The 27,660-nt window shown below is 43.0% G+C and overlaps 1 protein-coding gene across 1 annotated transcript in view; it reads left to right on the forward strand.

The window, feature by feature from the left end:
• The first annotated feature begins 1,551 nt into the window (after positions 1-1,551).
• samd12 (sterile alpha motif domain containing 12) overlaps positions 1,552-27,660 on the forward strand; it is a 136,932-nt gene continuing 110,823 nt past the window's right edge. The window contains exon 1 of the mRNA XM_041902992.2: positions 1,552-2,181. Coding sequence (XP_041758926.1) covers positions 2,121-2,181 — 61 coding nt within the window. The 5' untranslated portion in view covers positions 1,552-2,120. The remainder of the gene's footprint in view (positions 2,182-27,660) is intronic.

A 27,660-nucleotide genomic window follows, 5' to 3' on the forward strand; every position in this document is an offset into this window, starting at 1 on the left:
AGGGACTGGTGCACTTCACAAAATAGATGGCATCATGAGGAAGGAAAATTATGTGGATATATTGAAGCAGCATCTCAAGACATCAGTCAGGAAGTTAAAGCTTGGTCGCAAATGGGTCTTCCAAATGGACAATGACCCCAAGCATACTTCCAAAGTTGTGGAAAAATGGCTTAAGGACAACAAAGTCAAGGTATTGGAGTGGCCATCACAAAGCCCTGACCTCAATCCTTTAGAAAATGTGTGGGCAGAACTGAAAAAGCGTGTGCGAGCAAGGAGGCCTACAAACCTGACTCAGTTACACCAGCTCTGTCAGGAGGAATGGGCCAAAATTCACCCAACTTATTGTGGGAAGCTTGTAGAAGGCTACCCAACACGTTTGACCCAAGTTAAACAATTTAAAGGCAATGCTACCAAATACTGATTGAGTGTAAACTTCTGACCCACTGGGAATGTGATGAAAGAAATAAAAGCTTAAATAAATCATTCTCGCTACTACTATTCTGACATTTCACATTCTTAACATAAAGTGGTGATCCTAACTGACCTAAGACAGGGAATCTTTACTAGGATTAAATGTCAGGAAAAGTGATTGCTTTTGATAAAAATGTTTTATATGCCTTCTCAATTAAAACTAGTTTGAAAATTCAAACATAGATTTTATGGAAAAGAGATGTTGTATGTTTCTGGACGATGCACCATGCTCCCTTGTTGACAACATGACCGAGCGGCAGATTACTGTTTGATTTGAGAAGGGCGCTCCTCCCTCACCACGTCTGCCTGTTCGTGTCACGGGCCATTGACCGGTGCACAATGGCTAAGGTAAATAGATCTCCCTCAGTGATGGGTTTGTTGCACATTGGTTTCTTGAATGGTAGGCTTAGTGGAGTTGCCAACAACCAGATGCATCCGGTTTTAAGGGATACAGCTAATTCAACCTAGCTTCCTTTTTTTGCTGAAAACCAGAAAGGTTTTACACTGCCCAAAATCCGTCCACAAAAATAAGCCCATGAAGTGAGGAATTTTTGTATGGAGGTCAATGAGAGTGTCGAATTTGGTCAACAAAAAATGTTATTACTAATTTGTTACATGAGGCATATTTCATTAAATAGGAGTTTCGTAATGGTTAGTTTGTTACGAATGAACTGATATAAGTGGACAAGTGGCATTTCGGCAATTTACCCCAAAATGACTTTATATTGGAGTTGTTCCTGTGGTCATAGAGCTAGAAGAGGACTCATCACCATTTTAAAGAAGTCAACTGGGTGGGGATTCCTATGAGTTGGGAGCAATCAATCAGCCAATGCAGAAGAAAATGTACATCTATTTAAAATGGAGATAGCCTCAATGGCGCTGCCCATGCTGTCACGGAAGCCATAATAGCACTGATACAAAGATGAGTCCTCTATCTATCTCTATGGCTTATTGTTCACATCTGCCCTCTCATTAGCTAGAATGGTCCCTCATTCCTGCCTTCCATCTTTGAAGACATGAATTTCCATCGTTAGAGTGGTCACTCGAATATCTTGTCAATATAATAGACAACATCGGTCATCTATTCCTACAGTGCAATTGATGTGGATACAACGATGGTGTTTGCGAAGAGGGAAAGGAGTCCATTCACATGCTATATAGATCAGTATTAATACGCAGGCGTCAGTCGGTTCCCGTGCAGCGTTGCTTCGAAAGAGCTGTGAAGAAAATACTACAGAATAGGTCTTTGTCTTGAATAATGATTTACAGCCTATGCAGCTGTGGATAAATTTAGTGCAATCATTTGCATAATTAGTCTAAATTTGTGACGCGAGCTGTTACCGTGCGGTGCTTGAGGTCTGCACCTGTTCACTAACATGCTAAATTTCGCGGTGAGTGTGCCATCTGCGTAGGAAACATCACTTTGTTTTGACATTTTAAAGCCTATTACTTGCATTAACTAGATAGCGCGTTATTTCTACCGAGTATTTACAGTAAGGTCTGGTTGAGCAGTTATTAGGAATTATGCCATGTAGACACGCGAACGGCTTTGTTCAGACCAGTGATAATAGACATTAGTTTCGTAAGGCGACGTTTTGGACATTCTGTGAAGAACGCAAGAAGCTATAGCCATAGTGTGCAGTTCCGCGATGCTCGGCCAGTCACCTCACCTTATTGGCGGAATCTTGTGGATTCAGAATCCAATGAGAGGTATGTTTGGTGGGTTCATAACCTATGGGAGTATACTTATAATGCAACCCTTCACTGTGTCAGGTGTGATGAGAATTATTGTGGACAAGTTGCCTATCTCAATGTCATCAAGTGTTGCCATGCAGTGATGCTATCACTTTTAATCCTAAACGGTCTCTCTGGTTCCACTTCTCCAGTAAAAATGTAACGTGTTTTGGTGTAATCAACACCTTCCATTTCATCACTAATTTAAATGCAACATTTGTTACCATTCAAGCTGATAACATTACACATGATGATCACACAGTTGGTGTGTATCATTCATGTGTTGTCCTGGGTCACCTCTGCATCTCCTGGGATCTTTTATGCAGGACTGAAGTGAGGAAAGAAGTCTAAACTCCTATCTGGCCCATTTGACCAGACTGCAGACTCAGGACAATTCAACATGTCCTTGCTCTAAATCTTGTGATACCATTTAACATTTTCTCAAGGACCACCTTCACTGTGGTACATTTGGCTATATTTGCAGATAAATTATGCCGTTATCTGCTGAAATGATTCTGACACAGCAATAATCTATTGCTTTGCAGAGATTGTGTGTAGATATGTGAACTGCAAGTCAGAGGCATTTCTAATCTCACACAAATTCAAGTCTTATTCTGCTAACGCTCCCCAAACATCCTTGTAATGCACTGTAGATTGCATTTTGATATTTCTTAGTCTTACGCAGAATGTGCAGCTTTTCCACACTTTTAATGAGGATGCCCCCATATCTAGACAACGTTTAATTCTTACTAACACCATATAGGGCCTACCTACATAGAGATGATGTACCTTGGTCCTACTCTCTAACCAGCAAACAAGTCCTGTAATGAATATAAATTGCATGTAGGCAGTTGTGTGATCGAGTCCTCACTGTGATGGTATGAGTTTAAACAACCTGGATTCAGGGGTAGACAACATAGTAAACGTAAATCCGGGACACTCCATTTAGTATGATACAGTGGGGAAAAAAAGTATTTAGTCAGCCACCAATTGTGCAAGTTCTCCCACTTAAAAAGATGAGAGAGGCCTGTAATTTTCATCATAGGTACACGTAAACTATGAGAGACAAATTGAGAATTTTTTTCTCCAGAAAATCACATTGTAGGATTTTTTATGAATTTATTTGCAAATTATGGTGGAAAATAAGTATTTGGTCACCTACAAACAAGCAAGATTTCTGGCTCTCACAGACCTGTAACTTCTTCTTTAAGAGGCTCCTCTGTCCTCCACTCGTTACCTGTATTAATGGGACCTGTTTGAACTTGTTATCAGTATAAAAGACACCTGTCCACAACCTCAAACAGTCACACTCCAAACTCCACTATGGCCAAGACCAAAGAGCTGTCAAAGGACACCAGAAACAAAATTGTAGACCTGCACCAGGCTGGGAAGACTGAATCTGCAATAGGTAAGCAGCTTGGTTTGAAGAAATCAACTGTGGGAGCAATTATTAGGAAATGGAAGACATACAAGACCACTTATAATCTCCCTCGATCTGGGGCTCCATGCAAGATCTCACCCGTGGGGTCAAAATGATCACAAGAACGGTGAGCAAAAATCCCAGAACCACACGGGGGGACCTAGTGAATGACCTGCAGAGAGCTGGGACCAAAGTAACAAAGCCTACCATCAGTAACACACTACGCCGCCAGGGACTCAAATCCTGCAGTGCCAGACGTGTCCCCCTGCTTAAGCCAGTACATGTCCAGGCCCGTCTGAAGTTTGCTAGAGTGCATTTGGATGATCCAGAAGAGGATTGGGAGAATGTCATATGGTCAGATGAAACCAAAATAGAACTTTTTGGTAAAAACTGAACTCGTCGTGTTTGGAGGACAAAGAATGCTGAGTTGCATCCAAAGAACACCATACCTACTGTGAAGCATAGGGGGTGGAAACATCATGCTTTGGGGCTGTTTTTCTGCAAAGGGACCAGGACGACTGATCCGTGTAAAGGAAAGAATGAATGGGGCCATGTATCGTGAGATTTTGAGTGAAAACCTCCTTCCATCAGCAAGGGCATTGAAGATGAAACGTGGCTGGGTCTTTCAGCATGACAATGATCCCAAACACACCGCCCGGGCAACGAAGGAGTGGCTTCGTAAGAAGCATTTCAAGGTCCTGGAGTGGCCTAGCCAGTCCAGATCTCAACCCCATAGAAAATCTTTGGAGGGAGTTGAAAGTCCGTGTTGCCCAGCGACAGCCCCAAAACATCACTGCTCTAGAGGAGATCTGCATGGAGGAATGGGCCAAAATACCAGCAACAGTGTGTGAAAACCTTGTGAAGACTTACAGAAAACGTTTGACCTGTGTCATTGCCAACAAGGGGTATATAACAAAGTATTGAGAAACTTTTGTTATTGACCAAATACTTATTTTCCACCATAATTTGCAAATAAATTCATAAAAAATCCTACAATGTGATTTTCTGGATTTTTTTTCCTCATTTTGTCTGTCATAGTTGACATGTACCTATGATGAAAATTACAGGCCTCTCATCTTTTTAAGTGGGAGAACTTGCACAATTGGTGGCTGACTAAATACTTTTTTTCCCCACTGTACCAATTCCATATTATGGCAAGAACAGCTCAAATAAGCAAAGAGAAACGACAGTCCATCATTACTTTAAGACATGAAGGTCAGTCAATACGGAAAATTCAACCAAAAAGTGTTAAACAAATCAAAATATATTTTATATTTGAGATTCTTCAAATAGCCACCCTTTGCCTTGATGACAGCTTTGCACACTCGTGGCATTGAGTAGGTGTGTCCAAACTTTTGACTTGTAGTGTATGTCATCTGTTGCATAATACTTGGGACACTGTAAGTGGCTTTGTGGCTGAGGGTTCCAGTGAACTGTTACAGAACATTGCTTTAGCCTAGAATTGGATACCCTGACCTGTCCATCTAACCAATGCTCTCAACTCTTAGTTAAGAGCAGTGTTTACCCCTTTGGCCTAGCCTGTCCATTCCCTTCAGTCTGGCCTCTATCTCTGCTCAGCCTCTCCAATGCGTCCTACCCCGACCCTCCTCACTGTGCATCCATTCAGAAGCCTTAATCGAATCCCTCAGTTCCACCGGCCCAGAGCCCTGGCGTCAGCGAGGCCTCTCAGCCCAGGGGAAGACGCTGGCTACACTTCCCGAGAAACCTGACAGGCTCTTTGTTGCGCCTCAACACTAGTCTCTTTCACTTCATTTACCCAGGGCTTTGTGGAAGCACCCACAGTATAGGGAGAAAACACTTTAACAGCACCTACGTGATATCATACTTAACCTCAAGTAAGCTGTGGTTGTCAGTGATACACAATAATATTTATGTTTTATATTTCTTCTGTGTTCTAGTCATTCAGTAGCCCTATGTAGTACATTACAACCTCACTAATATCTTTGGCCATATTGTAGTCAATAAAAGCGGTTAGGATGGAAAATATATCGTGCCAAATATGTTATGGTTTCTTCATATTTACAGAGCAGCCTATATTTTGTCAGTCACTGATTAGAGAACCTCCTATTCCTCCCACTGAGCTTGTGTAACTGCCAATTACTGAAGTGGATTCGATGTAAATTGGAAGGCATCCTTTTTTTACACTGACACACTCAATTTATGTACTGAGGCAGAGTCACACAGAGATACAGGGATGAGGTAACGGTCTAATTTTAGACCTGATAAATATGCAATTGACGCAAGGCACTGAGAGCACGTAACTGCTGTTGTCTCCCATGTGTACTGTAACATCAACTCTGTAGTTTTACTGTCTGTCAAAATAATCAATTCACTCAGTCAAGGGCATGAATTACCTTTTTAAGGGGGTTTTCACACCAAATTGGTTTGGTGCAGTTTTTCCCGAACTCTGCATTTTACCCCTTAGTTCGGTTTGTTTGGACTGGTGTGAACACTATCTGCACTTGGGAGTGCTCTAAAAGAGTGGTCTCTGTCCGATTCAATTATTGTAGTGGTGCGGGTCGCTGCAAGTGAAAACTTAGTCCGGACCAAACACAGGAAAATAATCAGTCGCGCAATGTTATTGGTTGGAGCATTTGATGAAATAGACGCAGTATCATAACTTGATATCTCTGAAACATTCTGTGAGTAGCAGCGCATTTATGAGCGCATCCAATGCAGATTAGGGGAGCCTGGGGCTATACTGGGCTACTGAATATAGACTATTCACACAGCGGTTAGAGCGGCTATTGCACTGTTTCCTCATGCCTGTTGTTGGAAGATTAAAGTAATATGAAGATTGGGACAAAAGTGATAATAATCATAAGTGGATTGAATGGGAGTATGTTTGTCCATTAAACAAATGACTTTCATGGACACGTGGTTTTCTTTAGGAATATTTGTCAATGTGAAACCACCCGGACCAAAAAAATAAATATATATATATAATATATATATATATATATATACACACACAGTTGAAGTCGGAAGTTTACATACGCTTAGGTTGGAGTCATTAAAACTAGTTTTTCAACCACTGCACAAATTTCTTGTTAACAAACTATAGTTTTGGCAAGTCGGTTAGGACATCTACTTTGTGCATGACACAAGTACATTTTCCAACAATTGTTTACAGACAGATTATTCCACTTATAATTCACTGTATCACAATTCCAGTGGGTCAGAAGTTTACATACACTAAGTTGACTGTGCCTTTAAACAGCTAGGAAAATTCCACAAAATGATGTCATGGCTTTAGAAGCTTCTGATAGGCTAATTGACATCGTTTGAGTCAATTGGAGGTGTACCTGTGGATGTATTTCAAGGCCTACCTTCAAACTCAGTGCCTCTTTGCTAGACATCATGGGAAAATCTAAAGAAATCAGCCAAGACCTCAAAATAAATTGTAGACGTCCACAAGTCTGGTTCATCCTTGGGAGCAATTTCCAAACGCCTGAAGGAACCACGTTCATCTGTACAAACAATAGTACGCAAGTATAAACACCATGGGACCACGCAGCCGTCATACCGCTCAGGAAGGAGACGCGTTCTGTCTCCTAGAGATGAACGTACTTTGGTGCGAAAAGTGCAAATCAATCCCAGAACAACAGCAAAGGACCTTGTGAAGATGCTTGAGGAAACATGTACAAAGTATCTATATCCACAGTAAAACGAGTCCTATATCGACATAACTTGAAAGGCCGCTTGGCAAGGAAGAAGCCACCGCTCCAAAACTGCCATTTAAAAAAAGCCAGACTACGGTTTGCAACTGCACATGGGGACAAAGATCGTACTTTTTGGAGAAATGTCCTCTGGTCTGATGAAACAAAAATAGAACTGTTTGGCCATAATGACCATCGTTATGTTTGGAGGAAAAAGGGGGTGCTTGCAAGCCGAAGAACACCATTCCAACCGTGAAGCACGGGGGGTGGCAGGATCATGCTGTGGGGGTGATTTGCTGCAGGAGAGACTGGTGCACTTCACAAAATAGATGGCATCATGAGGAAGGAAAATGATGTGGATATATTGAAGCAGCATCTCAAGACATCAGTCAGGAAGTTAAAGCTTGGTCGCAAATGGGTCTTCCAAATGGACAATGACCCCAAGCATACTTCCAAAGTTGTGGCAAAATGGCTTAAGGACAACAAAGTCAAGGTATTGGAGTGGCAATCACAAAGCCCTGACCTCAATCCTATAGAAAATGTGTGGGCAGAACTGAAAAAGCGTGTGCGAGTAAGGAGGCCTACAAACCTGACTCAGTTACACCAGCTCTGTCAGGAGGAATGGGCCAAAATTCACCCAACTTATTGTGGGAAGCTTATGGAAGGCTACCCGACACGTTTGACCCAAGTTAAACAATTTAAAGGCAATGCTACCGAATACTAATTGAGTGTATGTAAACTTCTGACCCACTGGGAATGTGATGACATAAATAAAAGCTTAAATAAATCATTCTCTCTGCTATTATTCTGACATTTCACATTCTTAAAATAAAGTGGTGATCCTAACTGACCTAAGACAGGCAATTTTTACTAGGATTAAATGTCAGGAATTGTGAAACTGAGTTTAAATGTATTTGGCTAAGGTGTATGTAAACTTCCGACTTCAACTGTGTGTGTGTGTGTGTGTGTGTGTGTGTATATATATATATATATGTATACACACATCACACACAATGTAACAAATACTCAAACTCTGTTTCGCACTATAGCTCAAAATACGTGTGAAAACAGCAGGTAGCTTAGTGGTTAAGAGCGTTGTGCCTGTAACCAAAAGGTCACTGGTTCTAATCCCCGAGCCGACTAGGTGAAAAATCTGTCTGTGCCCTTGAGCAAGGCACTTAACCCTAATTGCTCATGTAAGTCGCTCTGGATAAGAGCATCTGCTAAATGACTAAAATGTAAATGTAAAACGCGTAGAAAATACTAGGGAGTAAACATTTTTTTTGAAAGTAGGACTTTCTTGGACATGCCAATTACTACTTTCACCTTTAGAAACTCCTCTTTTTGTTAGAAATTTGATTCCCATCTCATTTCAATAAAGTATGTGTCCAAAATGGCACCCTATTCCCTTTATAGTGCACTAGTTTTGATCAGAGCCCTAGGGGCCCTGGTCAAAGGTAGTGCACTATAATGGGAATAGGGTGCCATTTGGGACGGAGACATTGAGTCATGGGACACCCTGCTGAATTTTTGCATAAAATATATTTTTTGTGCCATGACATCTTTCGCATGAGGTGACCGAGATGTCTTGGTAAGGAAAGCAATTTTATGCATGATGGAGCACCTGAGTTTGAATACAAACTCTCAGTTTACTGGGTAATATAAATATCCCAGTGGGAAAAAGTTGGCATTGATGTCAAAATGACATACTTTTCGTGGTTGTTCAGACATTACAACCAGGTATATATATATATATATATATATATATATATATATATACACACAGTCGGGAGAACAAGTATTTGATACACTGCCGATTTTGCAGGTTTTCCTACTTACAAAGCATATAGAGGTCTGTCATTTTTATCATAGGTACACTTCAACTGTGAGCGACGGAATCTAAAACAAAAATCCAGAAAATCACATTGTATGATTTTTAAGTAATTCATTTGCATTTTATTGCATGACATAAGTATTTGATCACCTACCAACCAGTAAGAATTCCAGCTCTCACAGACCTGTTAGTTTTTCTTTAAGAAGCCCTCCTGTTCTCCACTCATTACCTGTATTAACTGCACCTGTTTGAACTCGTTACCTGTATAAAAGACGCCTGTCCACACACTCAATCAAACAGACTCCAACCTCTCCACAATGGCCAAGACCAGAGAGCTGTGTAAGGACATCAGGGATAAAATTGTAGACCTGCACAAGGCTGGGATGGGCTACAGGACAATAGGCAAGCAGCTTGGTGAGAAGGCAACAACTGTTGGCGCAATTATTAGAAAATGGAAGAAGTTCAAGATGACGGTCAATCACCCTCGGTCTGGGGCTCCATGCAAGATCTCACCTCATGGGGCATCAATAATCATGAGGAAGGTGAGGGATCAGTCCAGAACTACACGGCAGGACCTGGTCAATGACCTGAAGAGAGCTGGGACCACAGTCTCAAAGAAAACCATTAGTAACACACTACGCCGTCATGGATTAAAATCCTGCAGCGCATGCAAAGTCCCCTTGCTCAAGCCAGCGCATGTCCAGGCCCGTCTAAAGTTTGCCAATGACCATATGGATGATCCAGAGGAGGAATGGGAGAAGGTCATGTGGTCTGATGAGACAAAAATTGAGCTTTTTGGTCTAAACTCCACTCGCCGTGTTTGGAGGAAGAAGAAGGATGAGTACAACCCCAAGAACACCATCCCAACCGTGAAGCATGGAGGTGGAAACATCATTCTTTGGGGATGCTTTTCTGCAAAGGGGACAGGGACGACTGCACCGTATTGAGGGGAGGATGGATGGGGCCATGTATCGCGAGATCTTGGCCAACAACCTCCTTCCCTCAGTAAGAGCATTGAAGATGGGTCGTGGCTGGGTCTTCCCAGCATGACAACGACCCGAAACACACAGCCAGGGCAACTAAGGAGTGGCTCCGTAAGAAGCATCTCAAGGTCCTGGAGTGGCCTAGCCAGTCTCCAGACCTGAACCCAATAGAAAATCTTTGGAGGGAGCTGAAAGTCCGTATTGCCCAGCGACAGCCCCGAAACCTGAAGGTCTGTATGGAGGAGTGGGCCAAAATCCCTGCTGCAGTGTGTGCAAACCTGGTCAAGACCTACAGGAAACGTATGATCTCTGTAATTACAAACAAAGGTTTCTGTACCAAATATTAAGTTCTGCTTTTCTGATGTATCACATACTTATGTCATGCAATAAAATGCAAATGAATTACTTAAAAATCATACAATGTTATTTTCTGGATTTTTGTTTTAGATTCCGTCTCTCACAGTTGAAGTGTACCTATGATAAAAATTACAGACCTCTACATGCTTTGTAAGTAGGAAAACCTGCAAAATCGGCAGTGTATCAAATACTTGTTCTCCCCACTGTGTGTATATATACAGTGGGGAAAAAAAGTATTTAGTCAGCCACCAATTGTGCAAGTTCTCCCACTTAAAAAGATGAGAGAGGCCTGTAATTTTCATCATAGGTACACGTCAACTATGACAGACAAAATGAGAAAAAAAATCCAGAAAATCACATTGTAGGATTTCAATGAATTTATTTGCAAATTATGGTGGAAAATAAGTATTTGGTCATTAACAAAAGTTTCTCAATACTTTGTTATATATCCTTTGTTGGCAATGACACAGGTCAAACGTTTTCTGTAAGTCTTCACAAGGTTTTCACCCACTGTTGCTGGTATTTTGGCCCATTCCTCCATGCAGATCTCCTCTAGAGCAGTGATGTTTTGGGGCTGTCGCTGGGCAACACGGACTTTCAACTCCCTCCAAAGATTTTCTATGGGGTTGAGATCTGGAGACTGGCTAGGCCACTCCAGGACCTTGAGATGCTTCTTACGAAGCCACTCCTTTGTTGCCCGGGCGGTGTGTTTGGGATCATTGTCATGCTGAAAGACCCAGCCACGTTTCATCTTCAATGCCCTTGCTGATGGAAGGAGGTTTTCACTCAAAATCTCACGATACATGGCCCCATTCATTCTTTCCTTTACACGGATCAGTCGTCCTGGTCCCTTTGCAGAAAAACAGCCCCAAAGCATGATGTTTCCACCCCATGCTTCACAGTAGGTATGGTGTTCTTTGGATGCAACTCGGCATTCTTTGTCCTCCAAACACGACGAGTTGAGTTTTTACCAAAAAGTTATATTTTGGTTTCATCTGAGTATATGACATTCTCCCAATCCTCTTCTGGATCATCCAAATGCACTCTAGCAAACTTCAGACGGGCCTGGACATGTACTGGCTTAAGCAGGGGGACACGTCTGGCACTGCAGGATTTGAGTCCCTGGCGGCGTAGTGTGTTACTGATGGTAGGCTTTGTTACTTTGGTCCCAGCTCTCTGCAGGTCATTCACTAGGTCCCCCCGTGTGGTTCTGGGATTTTTGCTCACCGTTCTTGTGGTCATTTTGACCCCACGGGGTGAGATCTTGCATGGAGCCCCAGATCGAGGGAGATTATCAGTGGTCTTGTATGTCTTCCATTTCCTAATAATTGCTCCCACAGTTGATTTCTTCAAACCAAGCTGCTTACCTATTGCAGATTCAGTCTTCCCAGCCTGGTGCAGGTCTACAATTTTGTTTCTGGTGTCCTTTGACAGCTCTTTGGTCTTGGCCATAGTGGAGTTTGGAGTGTGACTGTTTGAGGTTGTGGACAGGTGTCTTTTATACTGATAACAAGTTCAAACAGGTGCCATTAATACTGGTAACGAGTGGAGGACAGAGGAGCCTCTTAAAGAAGAAGTTACAGTTCTGTGAGAGCCAGAAATCTTGCTTGTTTGTAGGTGACCAAATACTTATTTTCCACCATAATTTGCAAATAAATTCATTAAAAATCCTACAATGTGATTTTCTGGATATTTTTTTCTCATTTTGTCTGTCATAGTTGACGTGTACCTATGATGAAAATGACAGGCCTCTCTCATCTTTTTAAGTGGGAGAACTTGCACAATTGGTGGCTGACTAAATAATTTTTTCCCCACTGTATATATTTTTTTATACTGGCCCCCCGTGGGAATCGAACCCACAATCCTGGCGTTGCAAACGCCATGCTCTATCAACTGAGCTACATCCCTGCCGGCCATTCCCTCCCCTACCTTGGACAACGCTGGGCCAATTGTGCTCCGCCCATGAGTCTCCCGGTCGCGGCCGGCTGCGACAGAGCCTGGATTCGAACCAGGATCTCTAGTGGCACAGTTAGCACTGCGATGCAGTGCCTTAGACCACTGCGCCACTCAGGAGCTTACTGCCTCAGCTACACACTCAACAGTGCGAGTTAAATTTAGCAAATGTGTAACCCCTCCCCCAGAGAATGCATCAGTGTCTGGTTCACATCGGACAGCCTATCAGAGGCCAGCCTGGGAGCCATGGTGGAGCCTGGCAAAGTTTGAACACTTAACTTTTGATAGGATGTCAGGGTGAATTAGGGAGAAAATTATGTGATATGTCGCAAACTTCAGTCAGTCTGAAAGTTCCCATGCATAGCCGGGACATCAAGCCTGCCATGCCCAAACACTTAGGCCTAGATCAGATCCTTGTCGGTACTATCAGGCGCATGGTTAGTGGCATCAAAGGTTGTTTGTGCGTACTTTATTGTATATTCTAATGTTGGAGCCGACTCATGCATCTCAAGGTTGTTGATGACCCATGTAGACAGAGTTTCCTGTGAATCTTAATGCGCTAATAACCCATGCGGTAACAGTATTGACTCATACCTGAACTTTGCAGCAACTGAGTTGAACTCTCAATCCTGTAGTGACAAAGCTGACCCATGCATGCCAATGCCCTGTTAGCTGCGATGACTAAATGCATCTCAATGCAAGTAGCGCAGTTGACCTATACATTTTGAGGCCCTGTACAAACAGCCTATGGCAAATAACTATGCCAGAGCAACCTGGCACGACCAAAGGAGAGTAGCTGGCATCGGTATGAGGGTAAATCCATTTGAATTCAATCACTTTTTGACAGCACCACTTTTGATTTGAACAAAACCTTCCATCCATTTTTGCCCATTGTGGAATTGCGCCGAAAGTTACTTTTTGGACATGAATGCCAAAATCAAGGTGCTCAAATTTGACCTATTTTGCAAACCCCACAATCCGTGTCTTCATCACTGGAAAAGATAAACGATTGATATAATTTGAAAGCTTAAAAACAAGGTTGTCAAACTATTAGATTTTTGTAAATGTATTTTATTTATTTTTATTAAAATCATTATTTTACTTTAAACGTCCATTAGCTAAAAACTCGTAAGCTTTTGTTTTTTTAATTCTTTATATTCGCATATGTTGTAGCTTAGAACCTATTTTACATCATCTGAGGTTTTTGTGTTCCCGCCATCGGTTGCGACACAACATGCTCTTGAATAAAGGGTTGGTGTCATGTTTTGGCTGATGAATGTACAAAATGTCAACTTTCAAATCAAATCAAAATGTATTGGCCACATGCGCCGAATACAACCGGTGCAGACATTACAGTGAAATGCTTACTTACAGCCCTTAACCAACAGTGCATTTATTTTTAATAAAAAAGTAGAATAAAACAAAAGTGTTGAGGGGAAAAAAAGAGCAGAAGTAAAATAAAATAACAGTAGGGAGGCTATATATACAGGGGGGTACCGGTGCAGAGTCAATGTGCGGGGGCACCGGCTAGTTGAAGTAATATGTACATGTGGGTAGAGTTAAAGTGACTATGCATAAATAATTAACAGAGTAGCAGCAGCGTAAAAAGATGGGGTGGGGGGCAGTGCAAATAGTCTGGGTAGCCATGATTAGCTGTTCAGGAGTCTTATGGCTTGGGGGTAGAAGCTGTTGAGAAGTCTTTTGGACCTAGACTTGGCACTCCGGTACTGCTTGCCGTGCGGTAGCAGAGAGAACAGTCTATGACTAGGGTGGCTGGAGTCTTTGACAATTTTGAGGGCCTTCCTCTGACACCGCCTGGTATAGAGGTCCTGGATGGCAGGAAGCTTGGCCCCAGTGATGTACTGGGCCGTACGCACTACCCTCTGTAGTGCCTTGCGGTCGGAGGCCAAGCAGTTGCCATACCAGGCGGTGATGCAACCAGTCAGGATGCTCTCAATGGTGCAGCTGTATAATTTTTTGAGGATCTGAGGACCCATGCCAAATCTTTTCAGTCTCCTAAGGGTGAATAGGCTTTGTCGTGCCCTCTTCACGACTGTCTTGGTGTGTTTGGACCATGATAATTCGTTGGTGATGTGGACACCAAGGAACTTGAAGCTCTCAACCTGTTCCACTACAGCCCCGTCGATGAGAATGTGGGCGTGCTCAGTCCTCTTTTTTTTCCTGTAGTCCACAATCATCTCCTTTGTCTTGGTCACGTTGAGGGAGAGGTTGTTATCCTGGCACCACATGGCCAGGTCTCTGACCTCCTCCCTATAGGCTGTCTCATCGTTGTCGGTGATCAGGCCTACCACTGTTGTGTCGTCGGCAAACTTAATGATTGTGTTGGAGTCATGCCTGGCCATGCAGTCATGGGTGAACAGGGAGTACAGGAGGGGACTGAGCACACACCCCTGAGGGGCCCCCGTGTTGAGGATCAGTGTGGCAGATGTGTTGTTACCTACCCTTACCACCTGGGGGCGGCCCGTCAGGAAGTCCAGGATCCAGTTGCAGAGGGAGGTGTTTAGTCCCAGGATCCTTAGCTTAGTGATGAGCTTTGAGGGCACTATGGTGTTGAATGCTGAACTGTAGTCAATGAATAGCATTCTCACGTAGGTGTTCCTCTTGTCCAGGTGGTACCACAAAGATGGTTGGAGGTCCACACATCAGAGAATGTTGACTTGAATGGGAATATGTTGTTTTAAATTATACTGTCAATATTCCATAGGAAATCTATTGAAATCATAGAAATATAGTAGCTCAGTTGGTAGAGCATGGCGTTTGCAACACCAGGGTTGTGGGTTCGTTTCCCACGGGGGACCAGTATGTCTCCCAACTGCCCGGTACAGTATGAAAAATGTATGCACTCACTAACTGTAAGTCGCTCTGGATAAGAGCGTCTGCTAAATGACTAAAATGTAAAATAATAGACATGACATTTAAGTTGACATTTGATGGTGGGTGGACAGGCTGTGGTAGTAATTAGAAGTTAAAATGTCAATGGTGTAACAGCTAAATTGCAGTGGTCAGAAGGGATGGGTCCGTTCTATGAATTTTATTTCTATGATTTGAAATGACACCCACCCTGTATTCAAGAGCATGTTGTTTCTCAACCGATGGCGGCCACAACACAATTTCAGATTATGTAAAGTAGGGTCTAAGCTACAACATATGTGAATATGAAACAAATCTGAGTTTAACATCAATTATCTGAAAATGTGTAAAGGTTAAACAATTTTTTCAAGAAATTATCAAATAGTTTGAAAACCCTGTTTGTAAGATTTGAAATTATATCAAACTCAACCGATGTATCTTTTTCAGTGAGGAAGACCTGGATATCTCATGGTATGGTGGGGTATGCAAAATGGGTCAACTTTGAGGTCCTTTATATCCTGAATGTTTTGGCATTCAGGTCCAAAAAGTCACTTTCTGACTACTTCTTCCATGGGTAAACATGTATGGAAAGTTTTGTTTAAATCAAAAGGGATGCTGTCAAAGTGATTGAATTCAAATGGATTTACCCATGAGGAGTTTTATGTAGTAGTATCTACTTTTTGCCACAGGCTTTGTGTACGGGCCCTTTATGTGTTAGGAAAATATGTGACCCATATAGTAAGAATATTGACTCATCTGTTTAGTGTGGTTCTGTTTTTAGTAACTCGGATCAACTGAGATCACCTACTCATTTCAATGCTGTTGTGACTAAGTTGACCCATGCATGTCAATGCTGAGCTAGCCATGACAAATTCTAGATAGATGACAAAGTTCCACTCAAACCCTCCATCCACTCATTGGCTTAGTAAGAGGCACACGAGGCGAAGATGAGCTCCTCTTCCCCTCTTCAAAGAAGTTGCAATTAGTACTTTAAGCAAGCGTGTAACAAGGATCTGACTGTGCCTTCCCCCTGCTGATAGAAAATGTGCTCTTGAAAGTCCTTAGGGTAGTCTGTTGGAGACACTCTTACACTACCACGTTTGGAGAGATTAGCAGGCTTTTCTGACTGTGCATGCAGAGACTTCTGCTCACAGTAGAACGGGAGAATCAGCTTGCCCAGAGTCATTTTTGTCGATAAAATTTGGGCAGTGGGACTAGGACTGTGTATTAGTATTTGGATGGGCTATAAAGAGATGATTGAGTGAACCACAGGTGGAGGAAGTTAGACTGCATGGAAAGATTAAAAAAACAAACATTATCCACACTCCCTCAGTCCATAAAATCACAAAAGTTGTTTGCGTTCAGAGCATCTATAGAGAAGTAAAGATGATTTTTCTGCAGCTTATGAAAAGGCTTGTTTGTGGTTAGTGTTCGAAGCTACTGTTAGCATAAAAAAGAGCAGCTGCAGGGCTGGCAGCAGAGCCTATGAATCGTCATTTTACTGGAGCCCAGTCAATCCCTGACTCCTCTTCAAGCCCCCCTCAGGGTCAGGGAGAAAGAGAGAGCGCTCACCCCCGATTCCCCTGTACGCCCCCTAGCGGATCACTAATTAGCTTCACATTTGGAAAATGTCCTGGGAGTTGGCTGCTGAGGCCCCATCTGTGGCGTACAGGGCTACAGTCAGCTGGCCTCTTTCTCTAGGCCTGGTTTCTGGGTCATACAGTGTGTGCGCTAACAATTCACTCTGCTCTACTTTGACAGCGAAGCCGGAGCGCCCGGCGACCAGCTCACACTGAGCAAACTTCACTTCTGATTATACTGGCTTCATTTTAGATCTGTGGGTTCAAATACTGCTCTGTATGCCTGTAGGGAAAATAAAATGTTTACTTTTTTGTATTTATAGTACAGATTGGCTTTAAATAGCCTACTTGTGTTTCCACAACCTTAACCACCTTGTTTCCCCCTTCTATATTGCTTTGTCTTCAATCCAAACTTTGATGTTGGTGGACATGGATGCTAATATGGGGGCTTTATGCAGCCCGACTTAAGAAATATCTGGGGGAAAGTCTGTAATGCTGTAATCACTGTATATCTTTAAGTAAAATTTGAGATGGAAGTTGTGTATGACTTAAAATCAGATGCTCATCTCATACTTATCCTTAGCTCGCTTCTAGTACTATACAGTCGTGGTCAAAAGTTTTGAGAATGACACACATACTAATTTTCACAAAGTCTGCTGCCTCAGTTTTGATGATGGCAATATGCATATACTCCAGAATGTCATGAAGAGTGATCAGATGAATTGCAGTTAATTGCGAAGTCCCTCTTTGCCATGAAAATGAACTTAATCCCCAAAAAACATTTCCACTGCATTTCAGCCCTGCCACAAAAGGACCAGCTGCCATCATGTCAGTGATTCTCTCGTTAACACAGGTGAGAGTGTTGACGAGGACAAGGCTGGAGATCACTGTCATGCTGATTGAGTTAGAATAACAGACTGGAAGCTTTAAAAGGAGGGTGGTGCTTGAAATCATTGTTCTTCCTCTGTTAACCATGGTTACCTGCAAGGAAACACGTGCCGTCATCATTGCTTTGCACAAAAAGGGCTTCACAGGCAAGGATATTGCTGCTAGTAAGATTGCACCTAAATCAACCATTTATCGGATCATCAAGAACTTCAAGGAGAGAGGTTCAATTGTTGTGAAGAAGGCTTCAGGGCGCCCAAGAAAGTCCAGCAAGGGGCAGGACCATCTCCTAAAGTTGATTCAGCTGCAGGATCGGGGCACCACCAGTGCAGAGCTTGCTCAGGAATGGCAGCAGGCAGGTGTGAGTGCATCTGCACGCACAGTGAGGTGAATACTTTTGGAGGATGGCCTGGTGTCAAGAAGGGCAGCGAGGAAGCCACTTCTCTCCAGGAAAAACATCAGGGACAGACTGATATTCTGCAAAAGGTACAGGGATTGGACTGCTGAGGACTGGGGTAAAGTCATTTTCTCTGATGAATCCCCATTCCGATTGTTTGGGGCATCCGGAAAACACCTTGTCCGGAGAAGACAAGGTGAGCGCTACCATCAGTCCTGTGTCATGCCAACAGTAAAGCATCCTGAGACCATTCATGTGTGGGGTTGCTTCTCAGCCAAGGGAGTGGGCTCACTCACAATTTTGCCTAAGAACACAGCCATGAATAAAGAATGGTACCAACACATCCTCCGAGAGCAACTTCTCCCAACCATCCAAGAACAGTTTGGTGATGACCAATGCCTTTTCCAGCATGATGGAGCTCCTTGCCATAAATGGCTCGGAACAAAACATTGACATTTTGGGTCCATGGCCAGGAAACTCCCCAGACCTTAATCCCATTGAGAACTTGTGGTCGATCCTCAAGTGGCGGGTGGACAAACAATAACCCACAACTCCAAGCATTGATTATGGAAGAATGGGCTGCCATCAGTCAGGATGTGGCCCAGAAGTTAATTTGCAGTATGCCAGGGCAGATTGCAGAGGTCTTGAAAAAGAAGGGTCAACACTGCAAATACTGACTCTTTGCATTAACTTAATGTAATTGTCAATAAAAGCCTTTGACACTTATGGAATGCTTGTAATTATACTTCAGTATACCATAGTAACATCTGACAAAAATATCTCATAACACTGAAGCAGCTAACTTTGTGAAGACCAATACTTGTGTCATTCTCAACTTTTGACCACGACTGTACACGGTTCAATCATATTAGGTAAAGAAAGCCCTCCACAAGATTATTGTTGTCTGAAACTATACCATTACAAAAGCATGATATGAGTCCTTATACAAAACATAAGTACATTGGGATGAGCCATTCCAGGACTGGTATGTTGTAACACTCGTACGACCTTTGGATTCATGACTAACCTTTGTCCTTCCAAAGACCATTGATACAGTAATGCCAACTGCCAAGATGGTGGTTCTATGCATTTTCCATTCAGCTCTTTCTCTCTCTTTCCCCCTCATTGACTGCCTCATTGAGAAAAGGCGGGGGGAGCAGACGGACGTTCCCTGCGATGCATCTCCCTTCCTTCACGATGTACGCACAGCGCATGTGGGGGGGTGAATGTTCTGGGCTATATATAGTAACTGTTGCAGGGGGGAAAAAAAGCATCCTTTCTTTTTCCTGAGCCCCCCCTCCTCAACAGGACACAGAACCAGGCAACGCTCCCTCCATCCTCCCCTCACCTCTCCTTCCATCCCTCGCCCTCTATCGCTTTTGAATCGCTCTCTTTCTATCTATCTCACTATTGCTGTAAATGTACAGACACACTTAACAGAGGATGCATAATTAATTGCTGCTCAAGAATGGTTGAACACCAGTCATGCAATGAGTAACGATACGGAGAGGGAGAGGGGAAAGATGGCGAGGGAGAGAGCAGGAGGATAGCTCCGTGCCATGCATCCTAAGTTGCCTTTGTTTAAAACATGGCCCTCTCATGTATATTGCCCTTTCTATTTGAAGCAGAATGCATCATGGTTTATGCCTAGTTCCCTCAATATTGGAAATCCCAGAGCTAGGATGTATGCCGGAATATTGTTTTACATTGTGGAAGGCAACCCGTCTGCCTAGGGAGACTACTCAGAGCGTGAAACTGAAACAACACCAGATGTATCTGGTAATCACCTAGCCTCAACAAGTCAGTTACCGCTACTGATAAAAATATTGATAATGAGGTGGCATTATAAGGGTTCATTGTAAGAGTTCAGTTCACATGTTTTGCTGCCATTGCGTGATAGTAGTTTACTATTGCTTGGATTTGAAACTCTCAGGGGTTTATGTATAGTTGTCTAATTTGCATTTATTTCTATCAGCTCAGATTTGAAACAAACACTTATTCTCTCAGTCATTATTTATTTGTTGATAATACACTGAACAACAATATAAATGCAACATGTTGGTTTCATGAGCTGAAATAAAAGATCGCAGAAATGTTCCATACATACAAAAAGCTTATTTTGCTCAGTTAGTGCAGAAATGTGTTTACATCCCTGTTAATGAGCATTTCTCCTTTGCCAAGATAATCCGTCCACCTGAGAGGTGTGGCATATCAAGAAGCTGATTTAAACAGCATGATCATAACACAGGTGCACCTTGTGCTGGGGACAATAAAAGGCCACTCTAAAATGTGCAGTTTTGTCACACAACACAATGCCACAGATGTTTTGAGGGAGCATGCAATTAGCATGCTGACTGTAGGAATGTCCACCAGAGCTGTTGCCAGAGAATGTAATGTTAATTTCTCTACCATAAGCCACCTCCAATTTCGCATACCACGTGAATGGCGTCGTGTGGGCAAGCGGTTTGCTGATGCCAACATTGTGAACAGAGTGCCCCATTGGTTGCGGTGGGGTTATGGTATGGCAGGCTACGGACAATGAATACACTTGCATTTTATGGATTGGCAATTTGAATGCACAGAGATACCGTGACAAGATCCTGAAGCCCATTGTCGTGCCATTCATCTGCCTCCATCACCTCATGTTTCAGCATGATGGTGCACGGCCCCATGTCGCAAGGATCTGTACACAATTCCTGGAAGCTGAAAATGTCCCAGTTCTTCCATGGCCTGCACACTCACAAGACAATGTCACACGTTGAGCATGTTTGGAATGCTCTGGATCAACGTGTATGACAGGGTGTTCCAGTTCCCGCCAATATCCAGCAACTTCGCACAGCCATTGAAGAGGAGTGGGACAACATTCCACAGGCCACAATCAACAGCTTGATCAACTCTATGCAAAGGAGATGTGTCGCACTGCATGAGGCAAATGGTGGTCAAACCAGATACTGACTGGTTTTCTGATCCACACCCCTACTTTTTATTCCTTTTTTTTGGTATCGGTGATCAACCGATGCATATCTGTATTTCCAGTCATGTGAAAACCATAGATTAGGGCCTAATGAATGTATTTAAATTGACAGATTTCCTTATGAACTGTAACTCAGTAAAATCTTTGAAATTGTTGCATTTTATATTTTTGTTCAGTGTATTTATTAGTCTTGTAGCCTATAATTGTCACAGTCAAATCCAGCAGGACTTTGTCCAGTAACCCTTTGTGTGGAGGTGCAGGATCAGACGGGCGTCGCTTTCTCTAAAGGAAAATATTGTTGGTTGTTGTAATCTGAATAGAAAGCTTTGGCAGTACACTGGCATCGCTCCAACATGACTTACATCAGGGTCAGATTTATGGGCGTGTCATCTTTTTAATCTCCCCACAACACAAATTTGCCTGTCGTGGAAATAAATGATAATCACAAAATAATCACATCATTATGCAACTCGTGTAGTTTGTGTACCCTCCAAAAATAGCGTGGAGTTAAACTGGATCAGAGCTTAGAGTGAATGTGTTTTGCCGCCTAATGGTGTGTGTTTGTAGAGATTACAGTCAGGGAAACAGTTAAAATATTTGACCTCAAGCATAAGAATGCCTTTTAAGGTAATGTAAGGTTAGGTTTTTCAAAAGCCTGACAGATTGCAAAACTATTCCATGGTAAGTCCTGACCGTACTTTTTCTGTCTGTTTTCTAATTATACTTTAAATAGTGCCTGCAATCTACATTTATCAATGTGTGATTTTATGTAATGAATGTCAGCTTTGGACCTAAATGTTAGGCCTAATTGTTGAACGTTCTCCAAAGAAGGTAGTGTTGGCCACTCTACCAAATGTTATCTACCGCCCTCTAGTGATATTCTAATAGTACAACATGCACCAAGAACTCATGTGGTAATGTTGTAGAATTTCCATTAGTAAAATCTGGCGCAGGACATTTGACCAGCAGCATTTTCATTTACCGGACATTTGAGAAATTTACCGGTCTCATATGTATTGGGTGCGTAACCTGATTAGGGCGTCCACCCACGGTGCTCAGAATGACAGAAATCACATTTTAGATTATGGTCATTCATATTAACAGAACATGCAAGTCGAGGATGCAACGATGTACGGTCCTTCTTACCGAATTCTGATGCGCACTTTGAAGGTGTTAGAATAACTGTACACATTTACTTTTCCTTAGCCAACAAGATGAGTAACGAACAGCAAGATCACTAGCCTATGTCAATCCACTATCCCCCATAGTAGAAAAGTTTACCTAGTCCATTGGTCAGCCTGTCGAGAAAGAAATAGCCTATTCCAAACAGTTGATAGATCCCAAATTCATATAACCTGTAGGCCTAGGCTAAAAAAAATTTTTTTCAACAAGTTCAAAAGCAACAGATCAGAACGTTTAGCTTAATGTTGATAACCTATTATTTCTTCACATTAGTGCAGCAATGCCCACTAAGCAAGTCCCGTAATAAGTTGTATGGACTCTGTGTGCAATAAGTGTTTAACATGATTTTTGAATGACTACAGTACCTCATCTCTGTACCCTGCACATACAATTATCTGTAAGGTCCCGCAGTCGAGCAGTGCATTTCAAACACGGATTAAACCACAAAGACCAGGGAGGTTTTCCAATGCCTCACAAAGGGCACCTATTGGTAAATGGGTAAAAACATATCCTTTTGATTATGGTGAAGTTATTAATATCACTTTGGATAGTGTATCAATACACCTAGTCATTACAAAGATACAGGTGTCCCTCCTAACTCAGTTGCCGGAGAGGAAGGAAACCGCTCAGGGATTTCACCATGAGGCCAATGGTGACTTTAAAACAGTTTTCTCCCATCACAGCCATTAAACTCTGAGGATGGATCAACAACATTGTAGTTACTCCACTATACTAACCTAAATTACAGACTGAAAAGAAGGAAGCCTGTACCGAATACATATATTCCGAAACATGCATCCTGTTTGCAAGAAGGCACTCAAGTAAAACTGAATAAAAAGCGTTATGTTTTGGGCAAACACAACACATCACTGAGTATCACTCTTCATATTTTCAAGTATGGTTATCGGCAAGGACTAGAGTAATTTTTGGGGGGGATGAAAATAAACAGACTAGAGCTAAGCACAGGTAAAATCCTAGATCAAAACTTTCCAAAAGCTGAAGAACATACGCACATCCAGGTGCTTTTTGCAGGTGCTGGAGTTGTAGTGAATTCATGAAAAATAAAAGGAACATGCCGCACACTGCTACTCATGCTCCCAGGTCATTTTATTATAACATTTCGACCCTTAGGTCTTCATCAGCCATCCATATCCAATGTATGCATGGAATGGAAGCGTCTAGGAGCAACAATGGCTCAACCGCGAAGTGGTAGGCCACACAAGCCCACAGAACGGGACCGCCCGAGGGCTGAAGCATGTAGTGTGTAAAAAGTCTGTCCTCGGTTGCAACAATCACTACCAAGTTCCAGACTGCCTCTGGAAGCAACGTCAGCACAAGAACTGTTAGTCGGGAGCTTAATGAAATCGGTTTCCATGGCCGAGCAGCCGCGCACACAAGCCTAAGATCACCATGCGCAATGCCAAGTGTCGGCTGGAGTGGTGTAAAAGTTTGCAACCATTGGACTCTGGAGTAGTGGAAATGCGTTCTCTAGAGTGATGAATCAGGCTTCGCCATCTGGCAGTCCGACGGATGAATCTGGGTTTGACGGATGCCAGGAGAACGCTACCTGACCCAATGCATAGTGCCAACTGTAAAGTTTGGTGGAGGAGGAATAATGGTCTGGGGCTGTTTTTCATGTGAAGGGATATCAACGCTACAGCATACAATGACATCCTAGACGACTCTGTGCTTCCGACTTTGGAAATACCCTTTCATGTTTCAGCATGACAATGCCCCATAAAAAGCGAGGACCATACAGAAATGGTTTGTCGAGATCGGTGTGGAAGAACTTGACTGGCCTGCACAGAGCCCTGACCTCAACCCCGTCGAACACCTTTGGGATGAATTGGAACGCCGACTGCGAGCCAGGCCTAATCACCCAACGTCAGTGCCCAACCTCACTAATGCTCTTGTGGCTGAATGAAAGCAAGTCCCTGCAGCAATGTTCCAACACCTAGTGGAAAGCCTTCCCAGAAGAGTGGAGGCTGTTATAGCAGCAAATGGGAGACCAACTCCATATTAATGCCCATGATTTTGGAATGAGATGTTCGACGAGCAGGTGTCCAGATACTTTTGGTCATAGTGTGTGTGTGTGTATCTATCTCACACACTATTCAATTTGGGCAAAAAAGCACACTAATCTATAAAATGGTTTTAAGTCAACTCCTCGTTAAGGCCAAAAGGAGACAGTGTGTTGAGCCTGTGGATCCAGAAAGATTCCCTTTTGAAGAAGTTTCCTCTCAATGTCCCCTCCCCTGCGTGACATCTTGACCATTTCTATTCCAATGTAACTCAGAGAACTAATAGGATGTCCAGCTTGTACAAAATGAACAGCAACAGGGTTTTTTGTCTCACATGTCCGTATATTGCTGCGGTGCTCACTGATCCGGGTCTTAAGGCTTCTAGGGGTTTTCCCTATGTAGGACAGACCACAGGGACATTTCAACATGTAAACAACATTGGTGGACATGCAGGTAATCAGGCCTTTTGATCTTAGTCCTGTGCGGGGGTGGGTTAATTAGTCACATTTTATACATGAAACTGCATTGACCACATTGGCCACATTTGTAATTACCCTCCGGAACCTTGTCCAAGAAAGTTTCCCTTTTTCTCTGGTGGATAGTCAGATTTGACCACAATGTCGCTCCCGTTTGGGGGTCTTATAAAGACCATACGTGGGGGATATTTAAAGATGGGTTTCAGTTGTAGGTCCGTATCAATGTACCAGTGCTTCCTGATAATGTCCTTTAAATGCCTTTCCCTATGGTGAGTATTGGGTGAAGCATGAGGGAACACGTAATGCTTTTTGAAATTTTTACTTTTGATTGAAGACTTTCCAAGTGTGTTAGCCCTTCAAAACGATCAATGGCATGTTTTGCCCAATTGTCTTTGTAACCCTTTTCCTTAAACCTTTGTGTGAGGTCCGTGGTTTGTGTCTGGTAAGAAGCATCAGAGCTGCATATTCTTCTGATGCGGCTGAATTGACTTACAGGGTGACTTTTAATAAGTGGAAGCTGTCCTCTCTGAGGGTGTTCCTGTCCATAGGTTTCCTATAGAGATCTGTAGAGAGAGGTTTTGTCATTTTAATAACCATCCCATCAAGAACACTGATTTGGGATAGGTCGTAGTTAATGGTGAAACGAAGGTGCTCATTCATAGTTTTAGATAGGCATGGCTGGTGGGGGAAAGTATTCAGACCCCTTGACTTTTTCCACATTTTGTTACGTGACAGCCTTATTTTAAAATGGATTAAATGAAAACAATTCCTTAGCAATCTACACACAATACCCCATAATGACAAAGCAAAAACAGGTTTTAGAATGTTTAGCAAATTTATAAAAACGAAGCCATGAGGGCGAAGGAATTGTCCGTGGAGCGCCGAGACAGGATTTTGTCGAGGCACCGATCTGACCAAAACATTTCTGCAGCATTGAAGGTCCCCAAGAACACAGTGGCCTCCATCATTCTTAAATGGAAGAAGTTTAGAACCACCAAGACTCTTCCTAGAGCTGGCCGCCCGGCCAAACTGAGCAATCTGGGGAGAAGGGCCTTGGTCAGGGAGGTGACCAAGAACCCGATGGACACTCTGACAGAGCTCTAGATTTCCTCTGTGGAGATGGGAGAACCTTCCAGAAGGGCAACCATCTCTGCACCACTCCACCTATCAGGCCTGTATGGTAGAGTGACCAGACGGAAGCCACTCCTCAGCAAAAGGCACATGACAGCCCGCTTGTAGTTTTGCCAAAAGGCACCTAAAGACTCTCAGACCATGAGAAACAAGATTCTCTGGTCTGATGAAACCAAGATTGAGCTCTTTGGCCTGAATGCCAAGTGTCACGTCTGGAGGAAACCCGCCACCATCCCTACGGTGACGCATGGTGGTGGCAGCATCATGCTGTGGGGATGTTTTTCAGCGGCAGGGACTGGGAGACTAATCAGGATCGAGGCAAAGATGAACGGAGCAAAGTACAGAGAGATCCTTGATGAAAACCTGCTCCAGAAAACCTGCTCCAGAACCTGCTCAAGATCTGACTGGGGTGAAGGTTCACCTTCCAACAGGACAATGACCCTAAGCACACAGCCAAGACAACGCAGGAGTGGCTTCGGGACAAGTCTCTGAATGTCCTTGAGTGGCCCAGCCAGAGCCCGGACTTGAACCCGGTCGAACATCTCTGGAGAGACCTGAAAATAGCTGTACGGCAACGCTCCCCATCCATCCTTACCGAGCTTGAGAGAATCTGCAGAGAAGAATGGGAGAAACTCCCCAAATACAGGTGTGCCAAGCTTGTAATCGCTGCCAAAGGTGCTTCAACAAAGTACTGATAAAGGGGTCTGAATACTTTAATAAATGTGATATTTCAGTTTTTTATTTGTAATAAATTAGCAATAGTTTCTAAACCTGTTTTTGCTTTGTCATTATGGGGTATTGTGTGTAGATTGATGAAGAAAAAAAATGTTTTATCATTTTTAGAATAAGGTTGTAACGTAACAAAGTGGAAAAAGTCAAGGGGTCTGAATGCTTTCTGAAGGCACTGGTAACATCAAAAGTAGACCGAATATAATTTTCTGGTATATGGTCACATACAGTGGGGAGAACAAGTATTTGATACACTGCCGATTTTGCAGGTTTTCCTATTTACAAAGCATGTAGAGGTCTGTAATTTTTATCATAGGTACACTTCAACAGTGAGAGACGGAATCTAAAACAAAAATCCAGAAAATCACATTGTATGATTTTTAAATAATTAATTTGCATTTTATTGCATGACATAAGTATTTGATACAGAAAAGCAGAACTTTAATATTTGGTACAGAAACCTTTGTTTGCAATTTACAGAGATCATACGTTTCCTGTAGGTCTTGACCAGGTTTGCACACACTGCAGCAGGGATTTTGGCCCACTCCTCCATACAGACCTTCTCCAGATCCTTCAGATTTCGGGGCTGTCGCTGGGCAATACGGACTTTCAGCTCCCTCCAAAGATTTTCTATTGGGTTCAGGCCTGGAGACTGGCTAGGCCACTCCAGGACCTTGAGATGCTTCTTACGGAGCCACTCCTTAGTTGCCCTGGCTGTGTGTTTCGGGTCGTTGTTATGCTGGAAGACCCATCCACGACCCATCTTCAATGCTCTTACTGAGGGAAGGAGGTTGTTGGCCAAGATCTCGCGATACATGGCCCCATCCATCCTCCCGTCAATACGGTGCAGTCGTCCTGTCCCCTTTGCAGAAAAGCATCCCCAAAGAATGATGTTTCCACCTCCATGCTTCACGGTTGGGATGGTGTTCTTGGGGTTGTACTCATCCTTCTTCTTCCTCCAAACACGGCGAGTGGAGTTGAG

Source organism: Coregonus clupeaformis, chromosome 17 (assembly GCF_020615455.1).
Source record: "Coregonus clupeaformis isolate EN_2021a chromosome 17, ASM2061545v1, whole genome shotgun sequence".
NCBI lineage: Eukaryota > Metazoa > Chordata > Actinopteri > Salmoniformes > Salmonidae > Coregonus > Coregonus clupeaformis.